This window comes from Fusarium solani (genome assembly GCF_023522795.1).
Source record: "Fusarium solani strain SB1 chromosome Unknown bctg00000002, whole genome shotgun sequence".
In the NCBI taxonomy this organism is placed as follows: domain Eukaryota; kingdom Fungi; phylum Ascomycota; class Sordariomycetes; order Hypocreales; family Nectriaceae; genus Fusarium; species Fusarium solani.
The window spans coordinates 4,034,771-4,049,250 of record NW_027072155.1 but is presented as its reverse complement, the minus strand read 5'-3'; the positions used below and the strand labels follow the sequence as shown (position 1 = coordinate 4,049,250).

General features: G+C 53.5%; 6 protein-coding genes across 6 annotated transcripts; 3 read left to right on the top strand and 3 right to left on the bottom strand.

Moving 5' to 3' along the window:
- Positions 1–574: 574 nt before the first annotated feature.
- MRS44_005211 (uncharacterized protein) lies at positions 575–1,140 on the top strand (the record flags this gene model as incomplete). Its single annotated transcript, XM_065622498.1, has 2 exons — positions 575–728; positions 1,052–1,140. The coding sequence occupies 2 exons, from the start codon at positions 575–577 to the stop codon at positions 1,138–1,140; spliced, it is 243 nt and encodes an 80-aa protein (XP_065478570.1).
- A 226-nt stretch (positions 1,141–1,366) lies between these two features.
- Positions 1,367–3,576, bottom strand: MRS44_005210 (uncharacterized protein; the record flags this gene model as incomplete). The annotated part of the gene is made up of 2 exons (XM_065622497.1): positions 1,367–2,053; positions 2,149–3,576. The coding sequence occupies 2 exons, from the start codon at positions 3,574–3,576 to the stop codon at positions 1,367–1,369; spliced, it is 2,115 nt and encodes a 704-aa protein (XP_065478569.1).
- Positions 3,577–4,372: 796 nt separating this feature from the next.
- Positions 4,373–4,888, bottom strand: MRS44_005209 (uncharacterized protein; the record flags this gene model as incomplete). The annotated part of the gene is made up of 1 exon (XM_046283178.2): positions 4,373–4,888. The coding sequence occupies one exon, from the start codon at positions 4,886–4,888 to the stop codon at positions 4,373–4,375; it is 516 nt and encodes a 171-aa protein (XP_046135631.2).
- Positions 4,889–5,550: 662 nt separating this feature from the next.
- On the bottom strand, positions 5,551–6,156 carry MRS44_005208 (uncharacterized protein; the record flags this gene model as incomplete). Its single annotated transcript, XM_046275463.2, has 1 exon — positions 5,551–6,156. One exon carries the CDS (start codon positions 6,154–6,156, stop codon positions 5,551–5,553), a length of 606 nt encoding a protein of 201 aa, XP_046135632.2.
- Positions 6,157–7,723: 1,567 nt separating this feature from the next.
- MRS44_005207 (uncharacterized protein) lies at positions 7,724–9,018 on the top strand (the record flags this gene model as incomplete). Its single annotated transcript, XM_046268608.2, has 2 exons — positions 7,724–7,943; positions 8,189–9,018. 2 exons carry the CDS (start codon positions 7,724–7,726, stop codon positions 9,016–9,018), a joined length of 1,050 nt encoding a protein of 349 aa, XP_046135633.1.
- Positions 9,019–11,827: 2,809 nt separating this feature from the next.
- Positions 11,828–13,723, top strand: MRS44_005206 (uncharacterized protein; the record flags this gene model as incomplete). The annotated part of the gene is made up of 4 exons (XM_065622496.1): positions 11,828–12,670; positions 12,720–12,801; positions 12,850–13,584; positions 13,677–13,723. The coding sequence occupies 4 exons, from the start codon at positions 11,828–11,830 to the stop codon at positions 13,721–13,723; spliced, it is 1,707 nt and encodes a 568-aa protein (XP_065478568.1).
- Between the last annotated feature and the right edge of the window lie 757 nt (positions 13,724–14,480).

Genomic DNA, 14,480 nt, shown 5'->3' with positions numbered 1-14,480 from the left:
GCGACACGAACGATTCTCAGCTCATGGGACTTGCGAAAAATACGAGATAAAAATGGGCATTCTCGGACGATTAGGTATCGGAATGGGGGATACTGATGCGGTCTTGTCAGCTTCGTGTCAGAGATGGGTTGGCGATAGGTCTGCTCGCCAGCGTTGGCGGGATGGATCGTATTCTAGCCAGCGACAGTTCAAAGCACTAATTAGTTGCTATGGATCTGTGGAGTTGTAAGTTGTCGCGATAACAGGACATTCATCAATGGGCTTCCTCTTCATCTTTCCACTTGCTCCGCATATGGTCCAACGCTCAAGAGGAATACGGGACTGCCTCTCCTTCCACAAGTTCCGCCTGAATGGCGAGCCATTGGGAAATCTCTGGTTCTGCAAAACTGGGGATAATCGCTTTGGAAAGAGCACCATGGATGCTCCTTCCTTGGGCTCGTTGGCTGGCGACGGCAAGAGGCAAGAATAATTCACCATCCCACGGTTTCTCTGTCAACTTCGTAAACACTCCCTGTGAATTCTCTCCCCGAGGCCTCAGTCATCTTCTAATACACTTTCTTCTATCATTGTCACCATGGTCATCCTTCTCGCCGTCCCCAGCAAGCTCGCCCAGCTTTTCCCCTCCATCCCCACGTTGATCCCGAAGCGCACGCAAGAATGGCAGAATGGACTCTGCAGCTGTTCTCCCGGCCACTCATGTGTGCTCAGTTTGCTCTTCCCAGATCTCCGTATGCTGAACTCGAGGAGCACGGCACCGATTTCGAGGTGATTAATTACTGTGTAGTTTCCAAACGCACTACGGCGCGCCTACAAAGTTCGAGCTCTCAGAGCGTGGAAAACACCAAAAGCGACTGCATCTTTTCTTATCTCCCACAGACTCTCCCCTGCTGCGGATAGATGCGAGTGTCCTCCGGGCAATTGACTACGGTCGGAGCTAACTTGTGCAGACGCAATATTACGAGGCGAACGGAGATACGAGACAAATTCGGCATCAAAGGATCGAGGACTTCTGATTGCTGCGCTTCGTATTGGTGTCCTTGCTGCTCCCTAGTCCAGCAGGACAACGAGGTCAAGACGCGACTTGGTTACGAATCCTTGAGCGAGGGCTACCAGGTCAACACTCCTATGGAAATTCCCTAGAAGGTCCTCTCTCCCCGGATTGAGGCTTCTTCCGAGAACAATGAGCCCTCCAATGCGTCTGTGGCGGGAGAGAAGTGAGTGGGACTGGGACGAACAAGGTCGCTTGTGATGCGTGACAGGGCTCTGTGTATCGGACAGAGCCAGTATTTTTATACTGCATGTTATTGATCACTGCGATGATCTCATTCTAGGCTCGAGTTATTCTTTCATGACTGCTAGTGAACCCTTATAGCTCAATCACAATTCTCACGCTCTCGGCGTCACCAGACGAGCCACCAACCTCCACCTCGACAGTCTTACTCACAAGCTCCCAGGATCCAAGCTTCCATCTTTGAAGAGGTCTAGCCGAAGCGCGGATTTCCACCTTCTTCTGCTCCCCAGCATCAAGATCCACTGCTTGGAATCCGAGAAGACTCCTCTTGGGCCAGTCGGACACCTCAACTACTCCGTACACTTGAGCGATGTATCTGCCAGCCCGGCTTCCAGTGTTAGAGACATTGACCCTAACAGCTAGTTCCTCAGGATTGTCTTTGCTCTTTTCGACCTCCAAGTCCGACACAGCGAAGGATGTGTACGAGAGTCCAAAGCCGAGAGGATACGCCGCCTTGACGTCGAGTCGATCAAGCAGTCGCTGGCCAAACCATCGGTCATACTCAATCTCGGCCGCGTCTTTATCGAAATGAGGTAGATGTTTCTCCGTCGTGGGGATCGAGAATGGAAGCCGACCGCTAAAGTTGACCTTGCCCAGCAGCAGGTCAGCCAGGGCATGACCACCCTCACAACCTGAGTACCAGCTGAGAGCAATAGCTAGCGGGAGATTCTTCCACTCTTCAGTGATAACGGCCCCAGCAGCCACGATGGAGACAATCGTACGTGGGTTGGCTTCGACGGCGGCTTTGATGACCTCGACATCCTGGGGTCGTAGTCTCAGACTCGTTCGATCACCACCGGTCGCAACCGCATGGTTCTCTTTCTTCTTCTCTTCGGAACCGTCCACTGTTCAAATACCCACTTAGACTCCTCCGAGCCATCGCTTGGCGGAAGGACAGAGTTCACAGCTGGGTTTGTCTCGAATGCCGGCACGTTGAATTCTCCTTCATCCTCAAAGTTGTAGCCCACGACGACGACTGTCGCATCAGCAGCACCCGCCGCAGCCTTGACTTTCTCGGGATCTTCGGACTCCTCAAGAGTCACGTCTGCCTGTGGAAGAGCCTGCTTCAAGCCTTGGTAGGGTGAAACGACTTCTGGGCACCGCACCGCCGAGGACCCCTTGTCTCCAGTGTCGGTCGAGTTCGCGAGGCGTCCCACAACGGCTATCTTGGAGATGTTTGACTTGAGGGGTAGGGCCGGGGTGCCGTTAACCTCGTCGTTCTTGAGCAACACCATGGACTTGACGGAAGCCTCCCGGGCCAGTTGGCGATGCTCCTCACTGAACACAACATCCGGCTGAAGCTTTGCATTTCCACGAGCGACCTGGTCCTCAATGACACGTCGAAGGATATTAGTTCCAGCTCTTTCGATGTGAGAGTCGTCAATCTCGCCATTGTTGTATGCAGCCTCAAGCTTCCAGGCCCGCTGCTGACGAAACGGCGCTTCAATGTCGAGTCCGTTCCTCAGGGAGAGCGCCGGATCCCTCAGTCCAAACATGAAATCGGAAATGACAAAGCCCTTGAAGTCCCATTGATCTCGCAGGATGTCAAGGAGGAGTTCCTTGTTCTGGCCTGCAAATTCGCCGCGGACAGAGTTGTACGACGACATGACACTCGCGACACCTTCTTCCACGATGCGACGGAAATGGGCGAGGTAGACCTCGTGCAGAACTGCCTCGTCTACCTTGACGTCGACGTGGAAGCGCGCATTCTCCATTGAGTTGAGGGCGTAGTGCTTTACACAAGCCATGACGTTCTCTTGAATTCCTCTCGTGAGAGCAGCGCCCATCTCGCCAAGAATGACGGGGTCTTCGCCGTAAGTCTCTTGAATGCGACCCCAAGCCGGATGTCGAGGAATATTGACGCAAACACCTCCAAAGAAGTTTGCATCTTGGGCTTTGCACTCGCGACCGATGGCTCTACCAACTCGTTCCTCAAGGGAAACATCCCAGCTCGCACCACGAGCCATAGGAACTGGGAAAGCTGTCGAGTTGCCCATCACGCAGCCTCTAGGGCCATCTGCGAAACGAACGCCAGGGATTCCGAGGCGTTTGACTTCACCGTGGATGTAGGGTGTTCGGTTGTAACCTGTAGTGCTCATACCGTACAGGCCAGGCCAGAAGTCTTGGTCGCCGTCAAGAAGTCCGAGGCGCTCTTGGAGGTCAAGGCGAGACAACAAGGTCTTTGCGGCTGAGTCGAGATCTAGGGCGCCATCTCGTACTGCTTTGGTAGCTGCATTGAAGTCGAAGTCATCATCGATCTTGGAGGGAGCTACTGTGGTTGGCATTGTGGCTCATTCGAGGGACTCTCACAGTTGCTGTTATCTCACAAAATACGGTATGTTTTCTTGAATTAAACAAAGCTTGATAATTAAGCGTTTGCAGCGTTGCTTTATATTAGAACTATCGAGATGCCCCCCATTTATGTATCCAGTGTCAAACAATATGACAAGTAGGAAGCGGGGAGAGGGGCATCGTGCTACAACACGCCACAGGTCAGTGACACAATTAAGGGCGATATTCCCCGATGGCCTTTGATCGACGTCGCCAGCCGGCTAAATGCTGCAGCTGCAGCTGTATCTATGGGCGAGTCGTATCGCGCCAGTTGGTTGGGCACATGCTCAGTCCCCGCATCGTGTATTGCTTGATAGGATCTGAGAGACGTAGGATCATGTGGTACGTGTGACTTGGTATCGGTCATGTAAACAATGATACAATGGCGGATACATGTTCATCAAGATTTTGGCTACTGCATAGCTCGTATGGAGAAGCATGCAGATCTCTCTCTTGTCAAATAGTCTCCCCTTCTTCCATTGTGCCTAGATAACAGCAGGGTTGATCGATCTCTCGCAACACTGGCCATCGCCTATCAATCCAAGAGGAAAGCCCATCACAAGTAGCCTCCAAATACAGACACAGTTTCATACTACTGATCATAATAAATCAGTCCCAAAGAAAGGCGAGTCGCGTATCCAGATGACAGACTCCCAAGCCAGTGACGCTCCCACAAGGGCCCTCAACAGCCCCATCTCATCGTCTTAGACATATCAAGTCCCAAGCACTCCTTGCGCTCGCGACATGCTCTCAGATCTTCTTTGCCTTTCCCTGCCATTCTCGCAGAATCTCAACCGACCGCTTCCCCTCTCGTTCCTGCACATGCCAAGCATGCGCCCAAACAGCCACTTCAACCCGCTTCACCATGGGAAGCTTCCGGCTCCGCGCGATGCGGTTCTGACCTTTCTCCATCTGTAATTTCGCAAGTTGATTCCGCTCCCCCCGCGGCATGCCGGGATAGTCGGCGCGTAAGGTGGTGAGAAACTCCTTCCGGAGCTTGTTGTCGGATTTCCGGACGGCGCGGAGTCGTCGATGCTTGGTGCGTCGGTCTGCCTGCTTGGCGGCTTTCAAGATACTAGTTGGGAAGGCCATGATCTGGCGGCCCTTTTCTTGCCACTGGTAATAGTCTTTCTTTTGTTCGGTGGCTTGCTTGCGGCAGTTGTTCGTCAGGTAGGCGTTGCCTTGCTCGAGGCGGCTGTATCCAGTCGGGAGTTTGTCTGCTGCGGAGATGCAGACGACCTTTCCGAGAGGTTTTCCTCCTCCCATGGTTGCTTTTGCGAGGGATGGTGATGGGAGATGAGGTGTTGTGAGAGGTGGTGATGAGACAGCTCTGTTCGCGCTGTGTTGGGCGGTGGTGTGAGTTGCGATCTGTACAATACGTACTTATAATCCATCAGCTTCATTCACTTGACGGTCTAACATCAACATCGATTTCCCTTGTGATGAATAATTACAGTGATCGATGGACTGCCTTGAACTTGGCCCATCGCACGCTCGTGTGTTACAACCTCAAGTGTAAGTGAGTGAAGAACCATGAACCTCCACGATCACATCCATATCAGCCTAGACCATGAAATCTTGCTTACATGTATAGAAATAGAAAAGCAATCTTTTTGCGCCTATGTATACTATCCAGATGTATGATGTAGCTTCTCTTGTGCGTCGCTGGTCAAACAACATCTTCTACCTCCCTAGGGTAAGTTACTTCCAGGCAGAGAGATCAAGACAGCAAGTCCAAGTGACACAGACAAACGTGTTTGTTTATTGAACAATTCTCTCAAAGACGCCTATTTTCCCTCGAGATCTTTCACCCGATCCTAGCCTCAAGAGCTCAGCCAGCTGAGTGAAGCACATAATCCCAGACCATAACGCCGACCCAATAACGCAACACTGGAATGCCCTTCGAACTGGTGTGCCCTCCAACTACCTTAGTCGGTGGCAATGTCGATGATGTTGGACTCAAAACTGCCCGTGAGAGCATCTTCTCCCGCTCCACCAGCCTCCAGGGCTGTCTTGTTGACGGCGCTCTTCTCAGTGGGCCAGACGGCCTGCCACTTGCCCCTGAGCTGAACGGTCGCCTTGCCAAACACCATATCCATAGGAATAACAGGTTCCATGAGAGTAAGCTCATGCTCCTTCTTCGCCCCAGCAGCAATCTCCACAACAGCATCGTCGGCAGGCGGCCACTGCCTCTGAACCTCTAGCTGCGTAATTTCTAACGGCTCTGTTTCTTTCTCGGGTGTGATGTACAGCATACCGAGCTGAGGCGCCAAAGGATCGAGGGGAGATCCGTATGTGAGGAGCGTCACAGGTCCCTCATTGTTGTTCTTGACGGTCACCACGAGCGTTGGGGGTGACTTTTCCGTCTGCTCAAGCGAGACTTCTAGACCACGCAGGGCAGCAGGCATCCTGAAGGGGATTGAGTCGGGGATTTTGACGTTTGGTACTGAAGATGGTGATAGGAAGGCGATGAGGCTGATGGTGATGATCAAGCCGAGGAGTAGACGGAGACTGTTTGAAGCGAGGAGACCCATGATATGTGGTGTTCTTCTTGGCGTTTCTAAAGGGGGACGGCTGACGTCATCAAGCTAAAAGAACGGGGTTGAGGTCCGTATAGCGATTGTAATTGCAAGTGCGATTTGTTCGTATAGACAATTCCCATCAATCGAGACAGTTTTGGGTGGCCTCCTTTGAATGCATCTCAAAGGGGGTTGGGTTGATCGCCTCACGTGTTTCGGCGCATGATTATTCCCGATAAGCGGCAACTTTAATTACAGTACACAGGGGCCGGGGGTCCAGGGGGTGTTCAGCTTTCTCCTCATGGATTCTTGAATAGGCAGCTTGGAATGTTTCATGAACTGGCCTCGATTTTTTAGACAGTCTCAAGTTTATTTTTCGTTCTGTCAGATTGACTCATTGAAACTAAAAAAGTCCCGCAGTTGGCCTTGCCTAGTTTGGATGAACAAGTGTTGCAGTTGCTATCAAAGTTGCCCCCAGTGATCGTGGTGTGTGATGCATCGAGATCCATCCCAGGCATCAGCCGCAACAACAAAAGGAACTTGTCAATATGCATGGCTCCGGTTACCATTCCGATCTCGTTTGACAACCAAGGCATGGGTAACTGTTCGTCATCGGTCGCACAAGCAGAAATTCGCCGACAGGATTGCAAACCAACACGCATAGACGTCTCCGATTCAGATGAATGTGCCCAACACGTCGGACTCGCCATGCTCTCTCGCCAAGGCATCCCTCACCAACTGCTCATCACATGGCGACAAAAGAGCAAAAGCCATGCCAAAGAGGTTCACACGCCGAGCGAAAAAGAGGCCGTCGCTGCTTCAGGTTGACGAGTTTCACAGCCTTCTTGGTTGCCTCTAGAGATAGAGGACATCCCTTGGTTAATATACTCGCATCGCACCCTCCAATCTCCCGTCGCATGCGCCCCAGAATTAACCTTGATTCGCATCACAGCCTTAAATGTGCTGCCTCCGGTCTGTCGTAGACTTTCCCACCAATCGCTAATCGACCGATAATCCCCTGTTTGGCGTGTCAGGCCGAGGCTATGCGTCGTGAACCCTGCCGACGATGATACGTTGGTGGTTTCGCATCAGAGTCGAGACGAAAAAAACGGAGAGCATAACAACGCCTGCCCTTTAATGTGATGCAGTTTGCCACAATGATATTGTTTGCAGGTATCGAAACAGAAAGATCATCGGGAACTAAAGGAAACAAAGGTGCCTTGTAGACATTCCAGTTGGCCAGATCGAGCCATGGACCGATATTACCCAGGACAGCCTTAATCATGACATCTGTGTCAAACATATGAAGTCGCTAGGGAACCCTCGAAACATACCCTGATCTCGTCTCCACCAACGAGGCTCAATCACGGAGAAAAAACAGGCCCTCCTGGTAAGGATCATGTCCAGCCGACTGGGGTTCGCATCTGGCGAGCAACGTTCTATAAGTATTCTTTGACACCGCAAATGCTTCAACCTCGACAAGCCTCTCGTTCTCTCTCAGCTGAACCCCATCCTTTCCTTTCTTCATTCTTTTCTTCTCTATTCATTCGTTCTTTTCATTCTTTACAGTCCCTCGTTCAAAATGAAGTTGCTTGCTGGTCTCGCTCTCGCCTCGATGGCTGTCGCCGCTCCCCTGGTGGAGAAGCGTGCCCCGACCCCTTTGAATGTTAGCCTGGAGATGCAGGGCAACTCCAAGATCAAGGCCGTCATCACCAACAACGGCAAGAGTAACCTCAAGCTGTTGAAGTCGGGTACTTTCCTTGATTCGACTGCTGTCGAGAAGGCTCAGGTGTATTCGGGAGGTAAGATATTTGCTTTGTCAAATGTTGGAGGGGAGACAGTGCCAAGACATGATCTCCAAGAGTGCATGTTGCCATGAGCTTGACAAATCCCCGAGATCCATGTAACCATAGTCCCAGTTTCAAAGGATACAATCTCAACATCAAGTTGATCTGGTTCATACTTCGGGTGGCTAGTCTTTGGTCCTGGGCTCTCTCTCATATCCACCATCAACATCTTGCTCTGCCCAGCCACTAACAGCCAATAGAGAAGAACATCCCCTTCGACGGCGTCCGCGTCGCTCTCGATACCAGCCGCCTGGAAGAGACCGCCTTCCAGCGCATCCCCTCTGGCGAGTCCATCGAAGTCGACTTTGACATCGCCGAGTTCCATGATCTTTCCGCGGGCGGCAAGTTCAATATCCTCGCCGAGGGTGCCCTCTCCTTCGCCCAGGATGACAGCACCGAGCTCATCGGTTCCGTACCCTTCTACTCGAACCGCATCGAGGCCGAAGTCGATGGTCCCCAGGCCTTTTCCGTCCGCACCGCTTTCCACCACAAGCGCACCCAGGTTCAGAGCGACTGCTCCGGCGACAAGCTCGCCATTACTCAGCAGGCTCTGTCTCGTTGCTCCAGCATGGCCTCCAAGGCTCAGCAGGCTGCCGCCAGTGGTTCCGGCGACAAGATGAAGGAGTACTTCAAGTCGGACAGCTACGAGACCCGACAGACCGTTGCCGACGTCTTCGGCCGAATCGCCTCCGAGTGCGGATCCACCAACTCCGGCGACTCCCGGTACTACTGCTCCGACGTGTACGGCGCTTGCCAGAGCGGTGTTCTCGCCTACACCGTCCCCGGAGCAAGCTACATGGCCTACTGCGATCTGTACTTCCAGCAGCTGCCCGCTACCACCACTTCCTGCCACGGCCAGGACCAGGCCCAAACCAACGTGCATGAGATGACCCATCTTTCCCAGATCAAGGGCACCTCCGACTACGGTGGCTATGGTTACAACTTCCTCCAGAGCCTGAGCGCTGACCAGAACATCAACCACGCCGACACATACGCCCTGTTTGCCAACGCCATCGAGCTTGGATGCTAGAGGAGGACTCATGTAGTGCTGTAGGGGCTTAGACCAGGCAGTTTTGGGGTTATGTAAGGAATAGGATGGCTGACGGCGTTATGAGTGGCGTGAATAGATGTTTGCTGGGTCCAGCCAGGACTGAGCTCAGCAGGCTGTTAACAAAGAACGTAAAAAGGCATGCTGCTCGTGCGATGTTGACAGCCTCACTGTGAATCGTGTGTACGTGCGCCGCAGAGCTGCATTGCTCTCCTGGGTCAAAGCTCGCCCGACGAGCTCCAGGTCCTCAAGGGCAGAAAGATCGAGCTGAAGAAGCTCGATCCAGGGCCTTGAAACAAAGAACTAACTAATCTATGCAGACCGGGGAAGACGGAACTCATCAAAGAACGACTATCCTCGTTAGGACCTGTCCACAGGCCATGACCTAGGACAACCCTGCATGTGAGCTGGACCGTGATTCTGACAGGAACTAGCTCCAAATCCCTTGACAAGAATCAACAAATTCCAATTCCGTGAGCAGCCAAGGTGGAACACGTCGCTTGAGCTGCTTCTGCAGGGTCTAACTAAGACCAAGGAACAAAGGAAGCTTGCCTCTCCTAGCTCATGCTCGTGCCCGATGGAGAAGCAGGCGGAGGCCCAGCAGGGGTCCTGCGGAGAATTAGATCTCTCGAAAGAAACGAAAGATGATCAGGTACCAGCAAAAGTTTGCCCAACGTCGGACCCTACCGAGAGATTGGTGATGATCACTCTGGGGTAAAACCCAGCGGTTGTCGCTGCGCGCGTCCTCAGGAGCCCAAAGCCAATTGTGAGGTCCTCTTGATCTGCCGCCATTATTGGGCCGAGGCCGGCGAGTCGTGTGGAGATCAGGTGTCAAACCAGGTGTAGCGTCTGGCTGCCCGACGTCATCGCACAGGACGTTTCACCACCCGAGTTCCTTGCTTCCACGACACTCGACCAGGGTTCAGCCATGCCGCCTGTCGTGCCTGTTGAAGGGTGAAACGAGTGCTCTGGTTGGATGTGCCACTCTGCGAGGAAGCAGTTGCGGATTCCCCGACGGCACGTCTCTGTATTTTGGGACACGCAGTGTAAGTTCCAGAACGTAGCTGGCCAGGCCCGTACATGGGCCATCGTGGCAGCTCTACAGACAAAGGGAAATTCCATCGCCATGGAGACGGCCGCCAGCATGATCGGGATGCTGCACAAGGCAACACCGAGCAATGTGCGCGCGCAGGTATTGGCCAATGCCCAACGACAGCGGCACTTGGAACCCGTGGCCCGAGGACAAAGAAACATTCAACGAAGCTGCCCGAGAGGCGGAGCTTGGGTCGAAACTAGGCCGATCAGGAAGATGGCGGCATCAAAGAGAGTAGGACTGCGACGACGCTAGAGCTCGGCAGCGACGAGAACGAGGTTGCGCATCGCAGGTGAGCAAGGGGGCATAATAACAAACAAGTGCGAGGAGACGAGGATGGCGCTTTGAGGCTCGATGAGGTGTCGAGTGGCTCCAGGGGAGAGCCCTGCGTGAGGGAAAGCCTGTCCCCCAGAGGGTTGCAGTTGGGTGTTAGGGTGAAGATGGAGGGGGATAAGAGGGAGATGGTGAGGCAGTTACAGGTAGGAGGTTTGGCTCTCACGTGGTTGAAGAGCACTACGATAATGAGAATCTGCCTGGCTTGGGGTTTTTACCAGCATGAATGCCTCATCAACATGCAAGATGATGGAAAATTCCAAGAATATTTGTGTAATTTCTATCTCTCTCCATCTCACGCCTACCATCCATCACGCTTGGCCACCATAACCTCACCACACCCCAATCCCTGCGTTCATGTGCCAAAAAAAATCCGGCTTTTGGCTGCGCTGACCCACTTGGCCTTGGTTTGGGCGCAAAGCACGACAGGGCCAATATCAGAACGAGATATCAGCGAAAAATCATGGACGGCGGCCGTTCCAAGAGAAAGTCCCCTTTCTCTGTCTCGAACTAGCCTTGCTCGGCATGTACGCAATCTTTTCTAGATCCAGTTTTGTGCATTGGCGTGCTTTTCTGACGCTGTGCCTGAGGGACTCCATACGAGAAAGTGGTTTCCCGTGTGGGTGGCTTCACAAAGGACAGGACCCTGACGAAATCACACTTGGGTCAAATTCCATCCACTCAAGCATTTTCTTGCTAAACTCGGCTGTTTACCAGATTTCTGGTATCAGGTGTCTGCTTCGTTGTTGTCTCGCAGTGTCTCACGCTGCAGCAACCTCCTCGGCCAACACCAGAGAGCGTCAGGCCAGAGCCTATCACAGGCCCTCGTCAGCAGACACCACCACTACAGCCGGCCAACTGGAGCGCTGAGCCTCCAGTGCAGAGCCTGCAGAGCCCCCGAAAGCCAGCGGCTCTGGGGGACCCTTGCAGCGGGGTCATCAGCCAACGACTCGCTGGAATCTTCCGCCCTGTAAAGTCGCGACAAGCGGGGCGTCGCTGTCTGTCAACGTCATCGGCCATCCTCGTCCACCCTCCATCATCCGTCATCCGTGCTCATTATCGAAGACTAACTCCCCTCCTGATCAACTATTCCACCCACCCTCCCCTACATCTTTTCTTCCTTCCCCTCCTCTGTTCCTCATTCTTCTGCTCTTTCCCTCCATCACCCGCACCAGACCAGACCAGACACGACTGAAAATCGCTTCTCGATCCAAGCATCGGGCTCTGATCGTCACTGACATCATCAACACCAGAGGCTCAGCCTTGTTTTTTACTAGGGTCTAGCCTTTTACACCAAAGGCCCAGAAAGGCCGTCTTCTTCTATACGTTTCTACCGGCTCGCAGCAGCCTCACAACACATTCACAATGGGCGAACGCTGGGATCGGGATCGCTTCATGTTTGAGCGAGCCCGTGACAAGTCTCGCTTTGACGATGACCGATCATACATGCGCGGCGGGCGAGGCCGTGAACACTCAGAAGAGCGATTCGATCGCCGAACAAACCGCTCTTTCGACGAGGATGACATGGTCCGAGATCGTCGCTACTACGGCGAGGAACCTCGCTACATGCCTCAACGAGAGAGAGAAGCACCTCCACCATTTGCTCGCCGTGGTGTACTAGAGAAGGAGAGGGAGCGCGACTACTTCCCTCGCCGCGAGTCTCCTCCTCGACGACCTGGCTTCCTCCGTCGCCAATCCTCTCTTGACACCTTTGACCGTCGACCAAGCCGTCTCTTCCATGAGCGCGAGGAGTACCCTGCTCCTGCTCGCCGAGAGGACGTCCGCCGAGGTAGCCGGGATGAATACCGTGCTCCGCCTTACACCCCCATCCCGCTCCCCAAGACCCGCGGATTGCCTCCACCCCGCCGATTTGCCGACCAGGGTTTCTACGATGACATCAAGGTTGCCGAACCCGACTTCTACGGCGATGACGACTTCCGACCCTACCCTGAGAGGGTTCGTGAGAAGGAGTACACCAAGTCCCGCAGTCGCCGTGCCGTCAGCCGTGGCCGCAGTCGAGATTCCCGCTCTACCCGCACTCGCTCGGTGCGAAGCAGCTCCTACTCGTCTTCCTCCAGCCGATCTTCCAGCAGCAGCGGAGGCACTACTGTGCGCAGCGAGTATCCCAAGAAGGGCAAGACTCGCATTCCTGCCAAGCTTGTTTCCAAGAGGGCTCTGATTGATCTCGGATACCCATTCTTTGAAGAGGTTTGTCGACATGAATGTCTCGTATCTATGCGTGTCTAACATTCAACAGGGTCACACTATCATTGTGCAAAAGGCTCTCGGCCAGGACAACATTGACGAGCTCCTGAAGGTCAGCGAGGACTACAAGAAGGGTATGTTTCCTTGGCCATCTCTTAGTATATGTCTAACAAGCCCCATAGTTGAGGCAGAGATCGCCGCGGCTCGCAAACCAGCCGCTGCTATTCTTCCTCCTCCACCCCAGGCCAAGCCTCAACCACCTCCTCAACAGCCCCCGCCTCAGCAGGCTCCTCCAGCTCCGAAAGTACCATCTCAAGCACCACCGCCTCAGGCTCCGCCTCAACAGGCCCCTCCTCCTCAACAGCCTCCACCTCAGCAGGCTCCTCCACCTCAAGCACCTCCAGCCGAGAGGGCTCCCCCAGCCCAAGCTCCCCCTCCTCAGGCGCCGCCGGCCCAAAATGCCCCTGCTCCGGTCCCCGTTCCGGCTCCGGCTCCCCCACCTCCGGTCCAGATGCAACCTGTCCCGGCCCCGATGCCCATGCCACCTCCTCCCGGTCCCATCTACATGAACCCTCAGCCTGCTCCTGTCGAAATTGTGGACGAGACCATCATTCGCGATGTTTCACCCTCCCGTTCTACGACTACCATGTCGAGCTGGGATTCCTACCATCACCATCACCAGGGCGAGCTCATCCACAAGTCTCGCTCCCGATCTCGTGGTGGACGTCGTGAGATTCGTGCCGAGATTCGCGCTCTAGAGCGTGAGCTCGCACACCGACCCAGAGGACGGTCCAGTACGGGCGGCGAGATCGTCCACGCTGAACGACTACCTGACGGACAAGTCGTCATTATGGAAGACAGGCTGGAGAAGGTGGTTGAGCACCGCAAGCCTCCGCGAATTGAAAAGGACAAGAAAGGTAGGCTTTCCATTAGCGTGCCAAAGTTCCGTTGAAGGTGCGCATTGGTTTATCCTCTATCTTGAGAATGTGCGGCTGACCGAGCTGCACAGGACCTCCTCCCAAGCTCATGCGGGCCATGCTTGCGACCCTGACTTGAGGGACATATCGATTGTATGAAATCACATTTGACGGGAACGATAACGGAGCGAAATTGTTTGGGAATCTATCAGGAGTTGGAGTCTTTACGTCTTGGAGGGAGAGCACCGGATTGCTCGTGTCAATAACAGAACATGTTTGGCTTTGGGGTTGGATAAAGGACAAGGAACGGCACATGACGATATGTAACGAGACTGGGAGAGATAGACTTCTTCTGGGTATTTACTGGAAAACCACAAGAATTAACGAAGTTATGACACCGAATCTATTGATCCCAGACAGTTGGGGTTCCAGGCCTGTATCAAAGTTTGTGAATGTCTGACTACGTGCATGGATGGTGCTCGAATGAAACATCATGACTCGATCACGAGGCTCACCATCACATGTGCATCAGCAACCAATAGGGTGAGCCCATAAGGTGAGCATGAAGATGGTGGATCTAGAACATGCACTAGCCGCGATAACCGTTGAGACTGGCTTCAAGAACCTTCGGGGTTTAGAGTCTCAAAGGCAAAGGTCAGCTGGAAGTAAGGCTGAAGGTGTTGAGATAAGAAGCGCTGGCAGCGGAATTTGCAATGTCACGGTGAGCAGGTAGGCAGCATTTACAATGAGAAATATGTGAATCACAAAGTTGAAATCCCATTGACCCTGTTTACTCCATGTCTCTTAAGCCGCCGGCCTGTGTGATAGAGTATCCCATCCATAGTCCAAATCACATCTGGGTATCGTGTATAACTCCCCTTCCCATGTTCCCAAGC